Raw genomic sequence first — 17,578 nt, 5'->3', positions numbered from 1 at the left:
TCCTTCTCCAGACTAAGAGCTATCCAGGAGAGAGATTTTTAATAACTGCTTGCAGCAAGCACACCAACGAAGGGATTTGGAACATTTTAAACCACCACGTTTCACCCGGCTGGCTGGTTTTCATGCAGATGATTTTCTGCTGGTGGTGGCCATCCAGCCCGACCGCTGAGACCCGGCTGGAGCTAGAAGCTGCTCTCACGTTGGACACTGCTGGGCACGCTTGTCACGCAATCGCTGCCAGCCGCACGATACCAATTAATTTAGGTCACGGTGCAATTTAGAGATCCTGGTGGCTGAAGCAGCCAATATAAACCATGGCGCTTGAGTCTAGAACAGCTATTGCTGGCCTCTTCCTTTTGGAGCTCCTAGGAGTTTTGCTTTGGTCTGGAAATTACCCAAACGTGAAGCACTGTGGGTCGGACACTGCCGCAAGGATGCAGCACCAACCTGGAGAGGCAAATGCAACGGCTCACACCGATGCAACGAGCTGGCCTACAGCAAACGGCCACATCAAGCGTGCAGGAATCACAGCATACTCATTAGGAGTCCCGTTAGCCACACGCCTGCCCGCGCAGCCCCACCGCTGCAAGCCTTCCTCTCCCCGATGCGGAGCGCAACGCCTTTGGAAGGTGCCGACAAGGCTCGGCGGCACAAACCGGGGCTGCCACGACCGGGATACAGCTCGAGCAACCTGCGCTGTACCAGAATCACACAGCTATACTTGTGCTAAAACGTGCTTTCTTAAAAAGTACCGTCTAGGATTCAACAAACACCCTCAAGCTTCTACCTCGAGCGATGCGCCAAAAGAGCCAAATCTCCTGTAGCTCACCTGAAATTGGCTCGATACCGCAGAAGCGCGGGAGCACTCATCCTACACGCTGTCTGCTCCAGCACAGCTCATTTGATTGATGCTTTTGCGGGAGACTGGATTTCTTTGGTCTGCCTCCTGCTTTGAACATGCCCTTGAATTGAAATTATTTTCCCTTTTCCCAGGAACGTCCTACTCTTCTGGGCATTGACTGAAGCGTGCAACAAGCACACAAGTGCTAGCTTTCTGCAGCACATCAAGAATGCTAATTTAAATATTATCAGAATGCAGGGGGGTGCTTCAGGCTCTCAATACCCCATGGCCAGGTGGATTTTTTAGGTCAACACTAGGACCAAGCCAGCCAGGGTAGGACCAGGAGAGGCTCCAGCAGCTCTCCCTGGTGCTGCTCATGGAGCCTTGGGTTGGACATTTTCCTTGTGAAACTGGAAACAAAGGGACTGCTCCTGGGGGGGGGGGGGGGGGGGGAAATCACACCCAGTGCACTTCCCTCCTCTGCCCAATGCAAGCATTACACAGTCAGGGATGAAGGAATCCCTTATGGGATCCCATACACCCCCAGCCTATGGGATCCATAGGCCCCCAGCAGCTGAGGGCAGCACAAGCAGCTGGGAGCGATGCTGAACCGCGTGGGCTCATCCTGCAACCTTGCGTGGACAGCTTGCTTTTTCTACATCGTGCCTTTCAGCTTCCCTACAATTTCTTCAAGACTCAAGCAAGTTATTAATAACAGAGGAAGGTTTACCATTAATCTCACCCCCTAGAATAACTTCATCCTCCAAACTCAAAGTAGAACAGGGAGGGCCAAAAACCCCAGAAATGAGGAGTTGTTTAGTCTTATCTGAAGAAGCGCCTGATTTGGCTAAATTTTGTAACGAAGCCTTCTGCTCAGTTATATAATAGGCCCACCATCTGCTTAAAATGGTAATGATTGAAGGGAAAAAGGGATATTTAGGAAAGGCAGAACAAAAATGAAAGCCTCCTTCAGAGACGGTTGTCAGGAGACGGTGGGAGCGGGTCCCCTGCCGAACCCCACCGCCTGCCCCGGCGCCAGGCACCGGCTGCCCGTCCCCTGACGGTGACACCAGAGAAGTCCACGGTTCCATGGGGGACAACGGGGTGATTTTCCAGGACGGCTCTGCTGGGCTGCATCTCAGAGGAGCTCATGTCTCCCTTGATGTGGTCAGGGAGCTGTTAAAAATACCCCGTCTGATGGTGCAGGGACGGAGCTGAGGGTTGGGTATGGAAGGGCACTGCACGCTCTGGTCCTCAAGTCTCGTTTCAGTTGGCTTTAGGAACTGAAGCACCATAAAACCTGTTCTGGCAAGAGTCATCGTTATAAAAAATAATAATAAGACGCTACATGGAAACACTACGGGTTCAGGGGAACACTGCAGAACAAGACAGATTTACTGCTGGAAGAGAAAAGGTGATGGTAAGTGGGAGAGAAAGCAGAGAAAAGGCAGTGAAGCGGCAGAAAGACGGCATGAAATAAGAAAATAGAGCATAGCCATGTGGGGCATCAAGGGATGGCTCAGAGCAGGGAGGAGCCGAAATCACCCCTCGGGTGATGCTCTCTAAAGCAGCACCTAGCATGGAGACCAAATCCCACCTTTCTCCATCAAGGAGCACCGGGTGTTGGATCCAAACCACTCTCCAGTGGGAAGACCCAGAGAGCCGCATCGCCCTGCGATGGCAGTGCTGGGTGACACCAGCACGAACGGGTCTATGTGTCACCCGAAGACACAGCCCACTCCTTCAGCTGTCCCCACTCTCTACCCAACACCTCTGGGGGCACCTGGGCAAGACACCCACCTTCTCCTCGCCCCACCAGACCCGTACCCTCGCAGGACTCTGGCTGGGGCTGGATGCCCACTTGCTGCTGAGCCTGGGAAGGGTTTCCTAAAACCCTGAGGCACCCCACCTCGCCGCACAGGTCATACAGGGCGCACTGGGAACACGTCTCCTCTGACCCCTACTAACTCTGCGTAGCAGTGCTACAGCCTTCAGCCACCGAAATCCCATCAGCTACAGGGCTACCAGAGGTGTCCCAGGCCACCAAAAGTACCAGAGCGATAAAGATGGATGTGATATGGTACCCAGCTAACGTCAGCATCAGAGGAGGAGGATTTAAATCCCTGCAGCTGTAGCCTTCCTAGCCCTCTCTCCATCCATTTGCCCTGGGGACTGACTACCTGACAAGAATCCTAATAATTCTCATAGCATAAATGTTAACGCACTCAAGTATACAACATTAAGAGTTACAGAAGTCCCCCTCCACGTTCCCGAAGCCTCTTCCCTTTTATCACAGCCAAAATACAAGGGAGGACCCACCTCTGCAGGCTGCCCAGCGCTGTGGGGCAGGCAGCAGGTCTCTGTTTTAATCTCAGCTTAAAACTGCGCTTTGCGTTGGACACAGGTCAGGACAAAGCTTGAGCTTTCCTGCCGGTTTCATAGCACTGGAGGGGGGCAGGCACAAACTCTGCCTTCCCACTGGCAGCTCCAGTGTTCCTCACCCCTGTTTTGAAGATTAACAGCTGATTTCATTCTGCACAGTTATTAGGTGGCTAAAGCAGAGGTCTCCAAGCAGGAAAGGCCATATTTTACCCTCAGCAGCGGTTTAGTTGATGCTCTTTGAAGGGGCACAGCAGCACCAGTAAAAGCCACCACCACATCAGACCATCACCTGCACGTGCTGGAGAAAACACCAGCAACCAAATACCGCACCCGCGCGCCCTGCTCAAAGACCAGCGTGACGTCCTTCTTCTGGAGGGGACATTAGACTAAAATGTTAGCGGACAGATGTATTTGACATCTGTGCTGCCTCCTCCAGCAGGTTTTCCTCAATAAGCCTCATGCAACGACAGCCCAGAGTCATTCGGGTGCTATTACCTGTGCAGCAGCAAGAGTGCCTAAAACCACGTCAACGGCCACAAAACCAGCCTTGCCCACAGAGGCCAAACATGGGGAAAGCCACCAGCCCCTCCAAGGTACAGCAACTTCACATGTCGCAATTAGTCCTCATCAAGCCAGCCAAATGGCTTCGAATGCTCTTACTCAAAGACTGAGAGTAGCCACAAGCCAAGGCTGAACTAACTGCTGTGTGCCAGGGATCTCATTGCAAACACAAATAGCTCTCTGAATCAGGAGGCGTTATTCACCTTTTATTACCCTTTTTTTTTTTTCCTGGTATACCTAAGAATTGGCATCTGAGAACAGGAATTAGTATTTAACACTATGAAGCTTTCCCTGTTTTACTCTTAAGAACTACCAACGTCTTATTTGCTACACCAAACACTTAACACCTCTAGAAGAAAAATAACCCTGTTCTCCCAAACCCGGTCCCTCGCCCTCCATCCCCAGGCGGTGGGAGCAGCTGCTGCTTCTGGACCCTTGAATATCGAGGGGGGTCCCTGGAGTAAGAGCTACTCGCTCGGGAGGATGGGCCTCAAAAGACATGGAAACCTGCTGTTGTTTCATAGCCAAAGGACTTCGTATTTGGTTTTGACTTGCTTTACTAACGAAATAACAATCCTCCCTTTGCTCAGCAAGACAAAACCAAGGGCAAGACAAAACTACTGAAATCCTCTGAGTCATATCCAGAGGAAAAAATCAAATGGTAAATTTAAGAAGTGAGGGTGTAACCACGTCAAGCCCCAAATAAATAACCCAAACAGCAGCGTCTCAAGCACTCTCTGCAAGTCAGCCCAGAAGTTTCCCCTGCCTTGACACAGCAGCAGCCTGCACCTACCATGGGCCCAGCTGCTGCGCCGATGCCATATTTTACATGAAAATGGGCACGTTTCGTCCATTGCAAACCCAGGGATCCTCGACTACTTCATCCTCGGTAGCAGAAGTCAGGTCTTAATAACCACACTGCTTCAGTCCATGTTATGTTTGCTTTTGTCCACTTTATATGTAATTAAATTAGTATACATCTTCATAACTTTTAAAATGCTTTACCTAAACCAACCTTTACATTAAAGCTCATTACCAGCCTTTCACCAGCCTTAATAATGCGGCGGGGAACCGACCCCTCCACACACTACCTTGATAGAGTCATTAATATTTTAACCGCCTTCATTTACAAGTCTAATTGCAGACGTTACTCCAGAGAAGAGAGGATGGACCATCAGCCAGCGGCGGTCGGGCAGCGATGGACCGTTTATGTCGGCAGTCTTCAGGGGCTCATTCTGCAGCAGCGTGGCCCCGCAGACCACGGCCAGGGGTTACAAGAGTTGTTCTTCACCAGAAAAGGTCTTCTGCTGCTCTCGCCCCCGCCTGCCGCCGAGTCACCGCGGGCACCAGGCTCCAGCCCCAAACTCATCACCACAGGCCATTAATATCCCATTGCCTCCACTGTTACCCGGTTTCTTTCCCAATTTAAAATGGTGCATATCTCAGCTACCGCAGCAAACGAAGTTTTAGTAAAGATTCACTTTTTAACCAGCGGCACTTGTATTTCCCAACCTCACGCCAGTCTCCAGCTCAGGCAAGGCTACGGGCTTCACCAGGCTCCTGGTATCGCAAATAGTTTTGCATTTGGTCTGCTGTGGTCAATCTCTATTCTCCCCCTTGTTGAGGGTATTTATTTCTGGCATTAGCCTCCCATCCTCTGTGCAAAGTGACATAAATAGTGCATGCCAGGTCTTTTTACCAAATGTCTGTCTTCCCAGTCAATAAATTACCCTTCTTATCCCCTTGAGGAAAGAACTTTAAAACCCCTCTCTATTTCAAGTTGAGTAGTTGTTCATTTTTCCCCTCCATTCTCAAGGTTTCCTCTCCCTAGGAGGAAAAACATTACACTATTCTACACTTTCTGACACCACACTCTGCAGCTCCCTGTCCCCAGCAAATGCTGTGGTTCACCGCTCTCCCCCAGCCTCTCCTGCTGGGACCATCCTGCTCAAGCACTTTGCTCCACCGGCCAAGATATCACATCCTTCACAGCACAGGGACATCCTCCAGGACCACAGCTCCTGGAAAAACACAAGGAAGATACTCCTACCAATTTAACTAAAAAAAAAAAAAAACAAAAAAACCAAACACCACGTTTCAAAGCATTTCTTACGGTTCAGCTCCTCTTGTATCAAAAAAATACAAAATAACCCAGAACTTCTTTCCCAAGAGGAATCGGTCCTGAGGCCAGATCAGAGTATTTTGCTTCAAACCAACTACAACCACCGCGCATCCACGCTTGGACGAAGCCCTGATGGAGGAGGAAGGTGCCGTGGCAGCGGCTCAGGGAACAGGAACAGCCCCTGGGCTTTAACAGCACCAGGTACAGTAGTTTTTGTCTCAAGTCCCACCGATGGAAACCACCGCCCTCCGCTCAGGGAAGGGACCACCACCGGACCCGTGGAGATGGGGCCAAGGGGGACAGCCGTGCTTCCCAGCAAGAACCGAAATCCCCAGTCTGATGGACATTTGACCTGTGCATAAGCCTTTGTTTCAAGTGAGAAGGTTTACCTAGAACTAAAGTTTTTTGGTGATGATAATTTTGATTGATATTTGGCTGGTGGGGGTCCAGAAACCACCTGCTCCCCAGGGTAAGGACTGGGCTTAGTACTCTCCCCGCACAAGCAAAGTCTACGTTTTAACCAGTCAGGAAATCAATTTTCTGAAAGTTTGCTGGAAAACCCCTTCCAAAAGGCTGGAGGAGTCACCTGCAGGAGCTTACTTTGCTACCTCAAAATACATAAAAAGTAATTTTTAAAACAAGCAATTGAAGCCCCCTCTGAAGACATGCAATGCTGTATGCACATGCAGCTCTGCCCAGCGGTCACGTGACCTTGCTGTACTTAATATTTCATCCCAGTAAACCAATAGTTTCCAGTGCAAACTGTCACTAAACCACTACATTTAGCTTTGCCATGGGGGGCTAACAAAGCCATCTTTGATAACGAGCTAGCCAGGCATTAAAAGGTCCTTACTTTACCCTATTGGTTTTCCAAGGTACTGAAAAAAATTCTTATCTGGTTAGCGAAGTCCCACAGACACATATCACAATCTTCCACATGCTTACAACAGTTTCTCCCTGTTAGAAAATGGGGGGGGGGAAAAAAAAAAAAAAAAAAAGAAAAAGGGATGGCAGCCTCACTGCCACTTCTGTCACTCTCTGCCAGAGCAGAACATTGTTGGCATCTTGCCTGTGGCTTTCGGAAAGGAGATACTTGAAAACAAAAGTGAGCAACAATAGTTGTGGGTTTGGCTTTTGTTGTTTGGGGTTGGTTTTTTTTAAATAAAAATAAATGCTGAGAAGTTTGGTCCTTATCAGAAATTTCAGTTGGAAGACACTGAAGGACTAATAGTGTTTGAGACCCTAAACCAAGATTGCAAATAAGTCTGAATAACATAGAACATGGCAAGTTACTGCTCTGGGATCATTTTCTCCTACAGTAGGAGTGGTTGCTCCTGGTTCAAGGTCCCAGGCTGTCGAGTCTTGTAAATAATGCTATTTTGAGACGTGGTACATCACCTTTCACCGGGGGGTCCAGCGATGATGCTCTTGGTCACCATTGGAGGAGAAAAAAAAAAGTTTTGTACTAAACCCAAGCCCCACCATCAAGCAAGGACATGCCAAAGGGGAGCAGAGAGGTGGCATCACACCTGGGCTTGGTCCTGCTCGGCTTCTGCACCCAACGCTTCTGGAGCCACCCCAGAGCTGGCACACGGCTGATGGGAGAGCAATGGGGCAGCCAAAAGGCTGGAAGAGCTGGAGATGGGCACCTGTAGGAGCTTCATCTGTTTGGCACAGCACCAAAAACCGCATCGGGAGCGGCTGCGTTGGGGTCCAAGTATTCTGTTGGGAATGGAAATGTGGCCACGAAGGGATCTCCACTCCAATGGGCAGAGGTAACACAAGATCCCATGGCTGACTCAGAAATACAGTCACATTTTCCACCGTGAGGGTAATTAAGTCTCTGAACAGGTTGCAGTGAACTCTGCCTAAGGAGATTTTGAATTAACATTCAACACCTTTCTAAAAATACACATCTTATTGCAGCTGCTAGACGTGAAGAAGAAATTAGGGAAAGTCCTGTAGCCAAGTGGCCACCTCTGGGTTTGTGGCTGCTGACGCACGTGCCCTGCCTGCCCCAGAGCAGCAGCCCCCGTGTCGGGCTCTGCTCCTGCCCCGGAGCAGCGAGCATCCATCCCCACGTACCCGGGGTGGGGGGTTTGGGCTCCCAGGACCTTCACGTCTTTCCCCTTCCCTTTAGTCTGCACCTTTTTCCCTTTGCAAACCACCCAAATATTCATCGCAGCAGTCGGAATCAGGAGTTCAAAGGGCTGGGAAATGGCACAGCCCTCGAGCCAAAACCCCTGCTTGGCACGCTCTCAGCACGCCGAGGGAGCGCGCACCGGCTTATTTAAATACACCCGGAGACAAAACCCGTGTCTGGGCATTAGACTGGCCCCTTTGCTTTGCAGGCACAATTCAGTTCAACTAACTTCTGTGCCTGCAGCGCAGGGACGAGACCCCAGCCTTTAACTGGGGCCCCAGCATGTGGGAATACACCCCAAGCCATGGAAATATATTTGTATTCCATATAAATATAGGTCTGGGCTCTCCCCATGGCAGGACCCAGTGTCAAAACAGGCATCGCTGCAGCTGGGTGCAAACAGGAGCCCAAACGTTTCCATCTCATCGCACAAATGCTCAGCAGACCTGTGCCCAGCCCTCCTCCCATGCAGCGGGGCTGCCCAGCTCAGAGCAAGCCCCAACCCCAAAGCAAAGCTTGGGAACCAGGCCTTAAAATAAAGGGCAGCATCAGCAGGATGCATCGCAACACACGGGACACCAGTTCATTTTTCTTCTGCAATGGAGCTGAGCATTTAAGGACTAACATCAGAGAGATGCAAATTGTCGCTCATGGGTTATTCACCAGCCTCAGTAAAGCAGTTGCAGAAATCGCTCACCCGCCTGCTTTCCCCAGAGATCAGATTTTTTAATATCAACTTGCAGAGACCCCGGGTGTACGGCAACTGAGGGACATGGGACACAAATGCCTCCACCAATATTGTCAGTAAATGAAATCTGGATACAGTTGTGGCTTTCATTCGCGGCTGGCACACACACAAAAATGCCAGATGCATTTCTAAAGGTTGCTGTGCTATTTAAGAAGTTGTCCAGGACAGGCTCTCCCTCCCAAACGACACTCAGATTTCTATTTTTAGGGGGTTTTAGGGTTTTGGTGTATCAGGAAGGGGAGACGACGGTGCTCCCACGCGCCTCCCCTAGCACCAAGCAGCTGCAGGAGGGCATTGGGCTCGCTGGTGGGGCAGCTCCCTGCAGACAGCACGTCCAGGGCAAACACACACACATTATATCCCCCATGCTGATATTTCCTCCCCCCCCCCCAAAAAAAAAGAAAAAAAAAATCCCACTGCAAACCTCTCCTTTTCTTTGCAAGGCTTTGCCATTACATCTTCTCCTCGGCTGGAGCCACGGCCAACGGCAGGTCCCATCTCACAGCCCTGTTTTAAAAGGCATCTCCTTAAAATCCATTGCCTCCACGCACACCACAGGCTCCCAGCAACTACTTTGACAATTTTCTATTAAAAGCACACCGATTTTGCAGTCGTACTGTTTATGCAGAACGTAAGGACTTATTAAAACCCACCAAAATCCTTGCCTAGGCGTGACACTAAGAAACAGCCTTCCATCCACCCTGTGACTTCTCGATCAAGGCCACCCCGCTGCAGGGGACATCTGTGTGACCCTCCACGAACTCCCACTCCCGATTTCCCAGGTGGAGAAGAGGACACCCGGGCTGGCAGTGCGCCTTTGTCACCTGCATGACGCAGGAGCCGCTTCCCTGGGGACAAGGTACAACTCTGGGCGAGCTGCCAGGGAAAAGCATCGCTGGCTCTCCATTTGGTCAACCAAAAAAAAAAAATTTGCAATAATCACATGTGCATATGATGAAGATTTACAGCCAAAATAAAGCACGACGAGACACTTCTTTCCAGTTCCTCTAACCGTCCTGTTCCTCCCACGGTCTAGCTGTCAAATTAATACCTTGATTTTAAAGCAGTGATTAACCGTGGCAATAGCGTAACTAAAAATAAGAGCAGGAGACCTGACCCGAAGAAAGGCTTCATTTCCAGGCAGCGTTTGACAAAACCGACGGAGCTTCTTCCACCCATCTGTCTCCCCGCAGAGGAACCGTGCGGCGTGAAGGAGCTCGAGGTCCCCAGGTGAAAGGAGCCAGGTAAACATGAAGCATAAATGACCTTATCATTAATAACTTACACAGCATAAATGACCTTATTATTAACCACTTACACGGGCTTCTTTTGCCTCTTCTGCACTAATGCCAAAACCAGGCCAAGTCCCTGCAAAACTCCAATAAACCATATTAAAAATTAAGTCCTCCTCTGATGTTTGGAGGGGCACCTTAAAAGGGACCTAAAAGTGCCCCAGAGGAGCTCATCATCAGGCATATTTACCAACACCATCAGCGCCAGGCAAACCCCACCAGTAACAAAGTGGCTACAGGACTGTTTCCAGCAGCATTGCATTTATTAATTTATTTGCTGACAGCAAAATACTCGGGGAAGATGATTTTTGATCACGCTGCTCCCAGCAATAGTGAATCCAAAAAAATAGCTCCTCCAGAAGTACGGAGCTGGGTCTGCATCCATCCACTGACTGCCCCAAGCCTGGTCCCAGAGAGCGGGGTCAGATCTTTAGGGATAATTTTGATACAGATTTTTTTCATACTGACTCATAATACCCAAGTTTATTTTCATTTTCAGCTGATACAAAAGCCATCAGAAAACTCATCCAGGCTCATGTTTTAGGCATGAGGTTGTTCTTGAAGCTGATGCTGTCTGTAACAGGAGCGGGGCACGGGGTACAGCCCCTCTCACCCGCACCCACCGGGCAATACTGGTGACGCTGGGCGGTATTTTAAGGGAAGCACAAAACAATCAAATGCCCACCAACACGCACACATGCGTTTAAAAGCCTGACACCCATTTATTATTAATGGCCTCTAATAACAAGGTGCATCTTTAATGATTTCTATAGATCCAGTTCTAGAAAACCAATATTTGTGGGGCTGTACGAAATCCTCCAGGCGCCCAAACCGGCAGCTGCAGCTGGGTGATGAAGGCAAGCTGCAAAACCTGCCCGCAGCATCACCGCGGCTCCCGTCCTCCTCAGCTCAACCCATCCCAAAACCTCCCTGCAAGATTATTTCCACACATCCTACGCATGATGACATTAATCTCAAGTTGATGTTTTAAATTCCCTGCAACACGTAGGTGGAGAATTTTGAGAGACTTTTTTTTCTCAATAACTCTCCTAAAAAAAAAAAAAGCAAAATACAAAAAACACAGCACCAACAACAAAAAGAAAAGCTATAGAAAAAAAAAGTCATAATTTAAATGCAAAGAAAGATATGACAAAGTCAGGGGTGCTTTTCCAAGGCTGGGATGGGTGAGGAATGGCTCCCAGATAATACGGGCTGCAAAGTACGATTTTCCAGTCCTGGTACCTCACTGCTTTCAAACAATATTATCATTGTCAGCACTAATCCAGTGTAAATAGGGACGTGGCAGGGAATTTCCCCTTCCCACCTCTGCAGTGAAGCCCACTGATAGGCAGGGGAGGAGGTGGGGATCGGAGGACAGGGTAGGAGCTCCCAAAGGGCAGCCCCAAAATCCCATGCCTCTGGCCCCCAGGAAAGCACATGCACCCTGGGTGATCACATGTGAAATTAAAACATACCTAAAACTAAACTGAAAATTAAAATCAAGCATTCTGTGAGGCCATAAGTGCAAAAAATCCCAGTAGCTGTAACCACTACAAGCCTTACTCCTCTTTCATTCACACAGATAAAGCAAAAAACCTTCAAAAGCCCCCAGAAACATCAGCCTGCAAATAAACTTCTATTAAAAACAAATAGCCGAGGCTATTCAATAGCTGGCAGGGCAAACAGGGCTACGCTTTGTACTACTGCATTGCACATGAACAACCCACGCCGCTAACGAACAAACTGCGCGGCAGCCAGGTGTTCGCCTTTCTCCTACTGAACCTGTAGAAACTCAAATATACCATCTTAAAGTTAAAAAAAAAAAAAAAGGCTATATTGGGCTAGCACAGAAAATGGGAATGCTACCACGTGTGAGCTTTGCTCACAGCCCAGGCAGGGAGGCAGCCAGCACCACAACCCTGTCGACTTTCCAAAGGCAGATGGATCTTTAGTGAAAGTCTCTAACTAGAGCAAGTTTTGGGTATCCAAGTAGTTTAAGGTCACTGGTTTGGGGAGGAGATCAGCCTTCCCCTCCTTTCCACTTTTCCCTCCACGTTGCTCCCTCTCAGATCCTGGTGATGGGTGGGGATCCCTGGCACAAGTGCCAGGTAAATCACATTTTATACTACCTACAGCTTCACAGCCTCAACACCAGCATTTAGGGAAGAATGTTTCCACACACAACCATGTTTTTCCACCTTAACTGCTTAAGACCCTGTGATGGAATTTCAAGAAGAATAGACATCTGATTTAACCTGTAATTTTTTTTCTAAAGTGTCTTTAAAATTTGAATAAGGCCAATGAATCATGCAGAAAGTTTCTGTCTTGGCAGAGAAACCCAAATTGTTACGTTTGGGCACCAGTTCGAGATGCCCAAGGGCACACTTTAAACTGGGGCTCGCTCCAGGGAGGCATTTCACAGACCTGCATCACATGCAGTTGTTGAGTTTTGCCATATTTTCTATCCTTTCTACCCCAAAACCAAACCCTCTTTGAGTTTTGTTTCAGCTGCTACATCCCATTAATCATTTCAGGCGTGAGGCAAACGTCAGGTTTTGCTGCCTCGCTCGTATTTTGGTTTAAATCTTCCGCACCGTCACTTCAGCCACCACGTTGGCACCATAGGGGTTTTAACTGGCAAATACCACCAGCCCCAATCCAAAGCATTTCCCAAATTCCCAGGGTTTGGGTGGGGCCTTTCGTCTGGTTGTTGTTGGTTTTGAGCTAGAGCCATTTATCCCTTCCCTCCCTTAGCACGGAGAAACACCCTGCCAGTGGACTAGAGCTGGAAAAACCCAAACCAGCTCAGGAGGAAGGGTTTGAAAGCCTGCAGAAAGGGATTCCTCCTCCCCCCCAATACACTAGAGGTTGCTACTGCAACCTTTTCAGCTGAGCAAATTCAATCCGTGTTGACGGGGATGCTCTTCGGGTCCCGTTTTGCCAGCCCAGCTCCAACCCGGCGTGCGTGAGAAGTTGCTGGAAGCACCACGACGCAGCGTGGGAGCGCGTCACTGTCCCCCGAGCAGCTCTGGGCTGGACACACTAACCCCATCCCCAGCTTTTGAGCCCACAAAACCAAGAGCTAAAGAGCTCCTTGACGTTTCCGTCGCAAACGCTTTGCTTCCCAAGCCCCCGTTTTCACATGTGCCTCACCCTCAGCAGCTCAAAACCTCGGTCTTCCCTGCGCAGGCAGCGCCTGCGGGCAGGACCAGCCCTCCAAACATCCCAAAAAGCTTTATCCACGTCTTCAAATTTGAGAAGTGGTGAAATGTCCCCAGCCCTCTGCCCACCCTGGGCTACGAGTGGAGCCAAGCCACTGGCTCAGGCACAGCATCGCCCCGTGCTGTGCCGGGCATGACAGAAAGGTCAAGAAATCTTCTCTTGCATGCATGAAAAAATAGTTTCCTCACCAGCGTCAGGCCTGTCGGTTAGGCAGCAGGTTCCAGCAGGTCTGAAAAAAATCCCCCTTGAATCTCAGAGGACACGGCTGGAGATGCTCCTGCAAGCCAAAGCCCTAAGCCTCTGCAAGCCCAAGCTCGGTCATGGGTTACTGCTCAAACAACGTATTGGAAAAATACAGGTCCTAATTTAGCGTATGCCATCCATGCCTGAATTTACGCTAATTGCCTCAAACCTGCTATTGGCTTTCTCAAATAAAAACCACATGTTTCTACCAGGTCATTTCCTTGCCGAGTCACATGGCCAACACTAAGCACGTTTAAATACACCATTTACTGAAACGAGACCACCTAAAACATAATAAAACCAGTTTTCTTGCCTAATCAAGAAAAACGCTTTTTTATGTGCCATCAGATGCCTCTGGTCCCAGTACTACCTGTTCAAGCATGATGAAAACATAAGGCCTGGAGACCACCATTCCTAAAAGGTGGTGCAAGAAAGTTTTTGCCATTTTTGGTGTGACCAGTCATCCATGGAAGTTCCCAGAGTGACCGAACTCCCCAGAAACAGGTGCAAAAAAGCCTGGAGAAGAGAGTTACAGAGAAATTCCCACTCTGAGAAAGCTTCTCCCCAGCAAACGTCTGGTTTGGGCTCTGGAGAAATGCAGGTACTGTCTCCCATGGAAGAAGAAATTACCTTCTCCAATGTAACCATGGCTGCTCTCATTAGCTGCATGGTTGTCTAATCTTTCTGAAGATCACAGAGCTTCTGGTTTGAGTGACATGTTGCAGCAGTGATTTCAAAACTTAATTAAGCTGTATAAAATACCTTCAGTACAGTGGAGATGCAACAGATGGATTATAGAAAAAAAAAAAAAGATCAACTTGTTCTTGTGCACGGATGTTTACCTTCACGACATGCCCAGTGCATTTCTGAGTACCAGTGAGTTATTTTACGGTCGAAGGGAACATCCGAATACCTCTCGTATCTACAGCCACACACGCAGAGACCTTTCCAGCGTGTGGTGGGACCTTTCCAGCAGTGGTTTGGGTCCCACATCTAGTGCTGACACCCAACACAGTTTTGCTGCAGGTTATTTTGGTCCATTCAAAGCTGGGAGGGTGGTTTACTCCCCGTCCCCAACACCGGCTTTCCACCTCTTTGAGGGAGGCCAAGCACAGCAAAACCACCCCCAGCACGGATGGCGAGCAACGGCAACGCTCGTGCAAGCTGCGCCCCACCGCGCGGTGGAGGTGGAGGACCATCCGCTTCTGGTGGTTGAGACGCCCGGTGGCACGCCTTCAGTTCTCCTCCCAGCAAGGACTGGTTTCTTGAGACAACATCCACACTTAATTTCTTTAGGTATCATTGTGATTTTTTAAGCATACGGTAAAAAATACGCACTTTTTCTCCCCGTTTACCAGAAGAACAAACTAGTACCAATCGCACATCCTGCATCATTCCCAAGGAGCCAAATTCTCTTGTTTCCAAAGAAGAGGATCCAAAACTGTCAACCGAGCCAGGTCCATCCCGCCGGCCATGGGTGATGCTCCGCACCCGGGGGTGCTGGGGCTGCCCATGGGCACCGGCACAGCCCGGCTCCTCCCCGAGCTCCACCCTCAGCTTCCAGCACAGTGTCCAACATTTTGGCAAGACAAGTGATTTAAATAATTATCATCATAATAAAAACCCTTTAAACACATTTAGTGCAGGGAACTAGAGGCATTTTGTGCGGGTTTAAAAGTTTCAGATCAAATTAAGCTAAGCACATTCAAAAGCATTCTTATATTAAAATACAGCAGCTCTGCAAGGTATCAGTGTTTCGGTAGGATCCTGGTCACAAAAGTTTCACTCTTCCACAAATAGAGCCAGTTTCCAACTGTTTAAAAATTCATCAAAAGCAGTAATCGTTTTTTCTAATTTTCTCACTTCCATTCTAGGTTCCCATATACATTAGCTAGCTGGGGAACATGCTAAGCAGTTTAATAAGTCACAGATAATGGGGAAACTGTTTATGGCTAGTATTCTTTTTTTTTTTTCCTCTTTTTTTTTTTTTTTTTTTTAAATGCAAGACTGGTTCATGAAAGGAGATTCCACCTCCGCCAGAGCCCGACGAGCCAGCTGCCCCAGCCCCGGCCAACCTCCCCGGTGTGGGCAGGGGACCCTTTGCCAGCTCCTTGCCTGCACCCACCTGCCTCGGCCAGGGCGGCCAAGGCTCCCGCACAGCATCACACCATTGGCATTTCACAAGCAAGGCAAAAATCCTCCAGGAAAAAAAAAAAACAACCCAAAACAAACCAAAAACCCAGCCTCCTTCCCCCCAGCCAGCCTCAGAACTGGTTAAATAACACAAACTGAGAATTACAGCAGGCCAACTTCAATTTATCAACATTAACTCCTCCACAAATGAAGGCACTTTTGAGAGAAACCGCATTGTTAATGACATCTTCTCTAAAATTACCTGTTCTTGCACAGGCTGTGTGCCTGGTTCCCAGCACGTCACGTATGTCAGCATGGTGTGATGAGTTTGATGTCACGGCCTAAAATTAAGATCTCTTTTGTCTGTGACTTTATCATCAATATTAGAGAAGACACTGAAGGCATTTCTCCATATCAAAGGAGAACAACACTCATTCCCTTAACACCAAGGAATCAAAAAAGAGCAAGCAGCCATTCCTAGGTGTTCACACATGACCATTACAGCACCTGAATTTCCAAGGTTAGGCAAATATTTTAAGTCAATACCAGAAGTCTCAGTTACATGGAGCCCAATGCCTCTCCAGGTTAATTTGGACAGGGTAACAGACCGTGATTTACAGGGACACACCAAGAAGCAGCCCAATTTCTGCCTGTCATCTCGGGGAAGGCCGGGCAGCTGCCTGGTTAGCATGCCGGCAGCGCCACGAGCCCGGCGCTGGATGTGGCTCCAGAAGGTGGGCTCTTCTGCCTCGGCCAGCGGGCCATTAAAAAAAAAAAAAAAAAGAGAATATTTTGATCTTGTTGGCCCTGAAGTATCTATTCTGCTTAAAAAAAGAAATTAAAAAGTCTTCCTTTCCCTGCATCTTACTTCAGAAGGCATTTAAAAAAAAAAATAAATAGAGCTTTACATATGGCCGAGACAAACGACACAGGTTAAAAATTTCTTTAATGCCCAGGGGCTTTTCCCACACACGATCAGACGCACAGTCTCCCAACGTTCCCTGAAGTATCTTGTGCCCAGGGCCCGTATCTCATTCTTATTTCCTTTTTTATTCCAATAAGCCTCAATCCAACACCCCCCCCCCACTCCTTCCCCAGAGCCTGCATCTTCAAACCAGTGTCACTACATGGCAAAAATTACCTTAAGTTCAAATATCCTTGTTTCCTACCAAAAAGATGCTCATCCATACAGCTATACCGTAAAACCACAGAATCCCATCTATCATCACCAGGCTTCCCAGCCCCCGGTCTGTGCGTACAGATAACACTTAAATTCATCCTCGGTGCATCACGTCAGGCTGAGAAAGCGGGTTTCCAACCAGAGGATAAAATAATGCTTAAAGGACCGGGGTGCCAACCAGCCCACCCCGGCCTGGGCTCCCTCTCCCTGCCCAGGCTGCCGCCAGCCGGAGGAACCGGCGGCTCCGCCGGGTAACCGGGCGTTTGCATACCCCGAACTGCCTACACAGCGCTGGGGATGGAATTGCAAATAATCTGATGGGCTTGATATTATATCACCATCCGCCAGCTTGCCAGCAGTGGGCAGGGTGCTTCGGTTTGATTGGGATTAGGGGGAGGGGAGAATTTTATTTTTATTATTATTTTTTTTTTTTTTTTTATTTAAAAAGGAGAAGGATTCACACATGCAGGTTCAGCACATCCTCCTTCCCCCACCATTGCTTTTAAAACTCTGGCGATCCCGAAAGACATGCTCAGATCATCACCTACCTTCCATCATGGTGGCAGAATTGCATTCCTCAATTTCCAAGGAGCCTGAAAAAATACAGGAGAATACGATCCCAGTTACCAGATGCTTAACACGAGCCCTTCAATCGAACGCCTCCGATCCCGGCTTGCTTAGCTGCCAGAATAACAAGGAGGGGGGAAAAAA

At 48.8% G+C, this 17,578-nt stretch overlaps 1 protein-coding gene across 1 annotated transcript in view; it reads right to left on the bottom strand.

Annotated features, from left to right (window-relative positions):
- Positions 1-17,578, bottom strand: part of SGIP1 (SH3GL interacting endocytic adaptor 1) — a 55,548-nt gene extending 37,970 nt beyond the window's left edge. The window contains exon 1 of the mRNA XM_052800952.1: positions 17,416-17,578. Coding sequence (XP_052656912.1) covers positions 17,416-17,425 — 10 coding nt within the window. The 5' untranslated portion in view covers positions 17,426-17,578. The remainder of the gene's footprint in view (positions 1-17,415) is intronic.

The sequence above is a fragment of the Harpia harpyja genome, chromosome 11 (genome assembly GCF_026419915.1).
Source record: "Harpia harpyja isolate bHarHar1 chromosome 11, bHarHar1 primary haplotype, whole genome shotgun sequence".
Classification (NCBI taxonomy): Eukaryota; Metazoa; Chordata; class Aves; order Accipitriformes; family Accipitridae; genus Harpia; species Harpia harpyja.
This window is presented reverse-complemented; position numbering and strand designations above follow the sequence as displayed.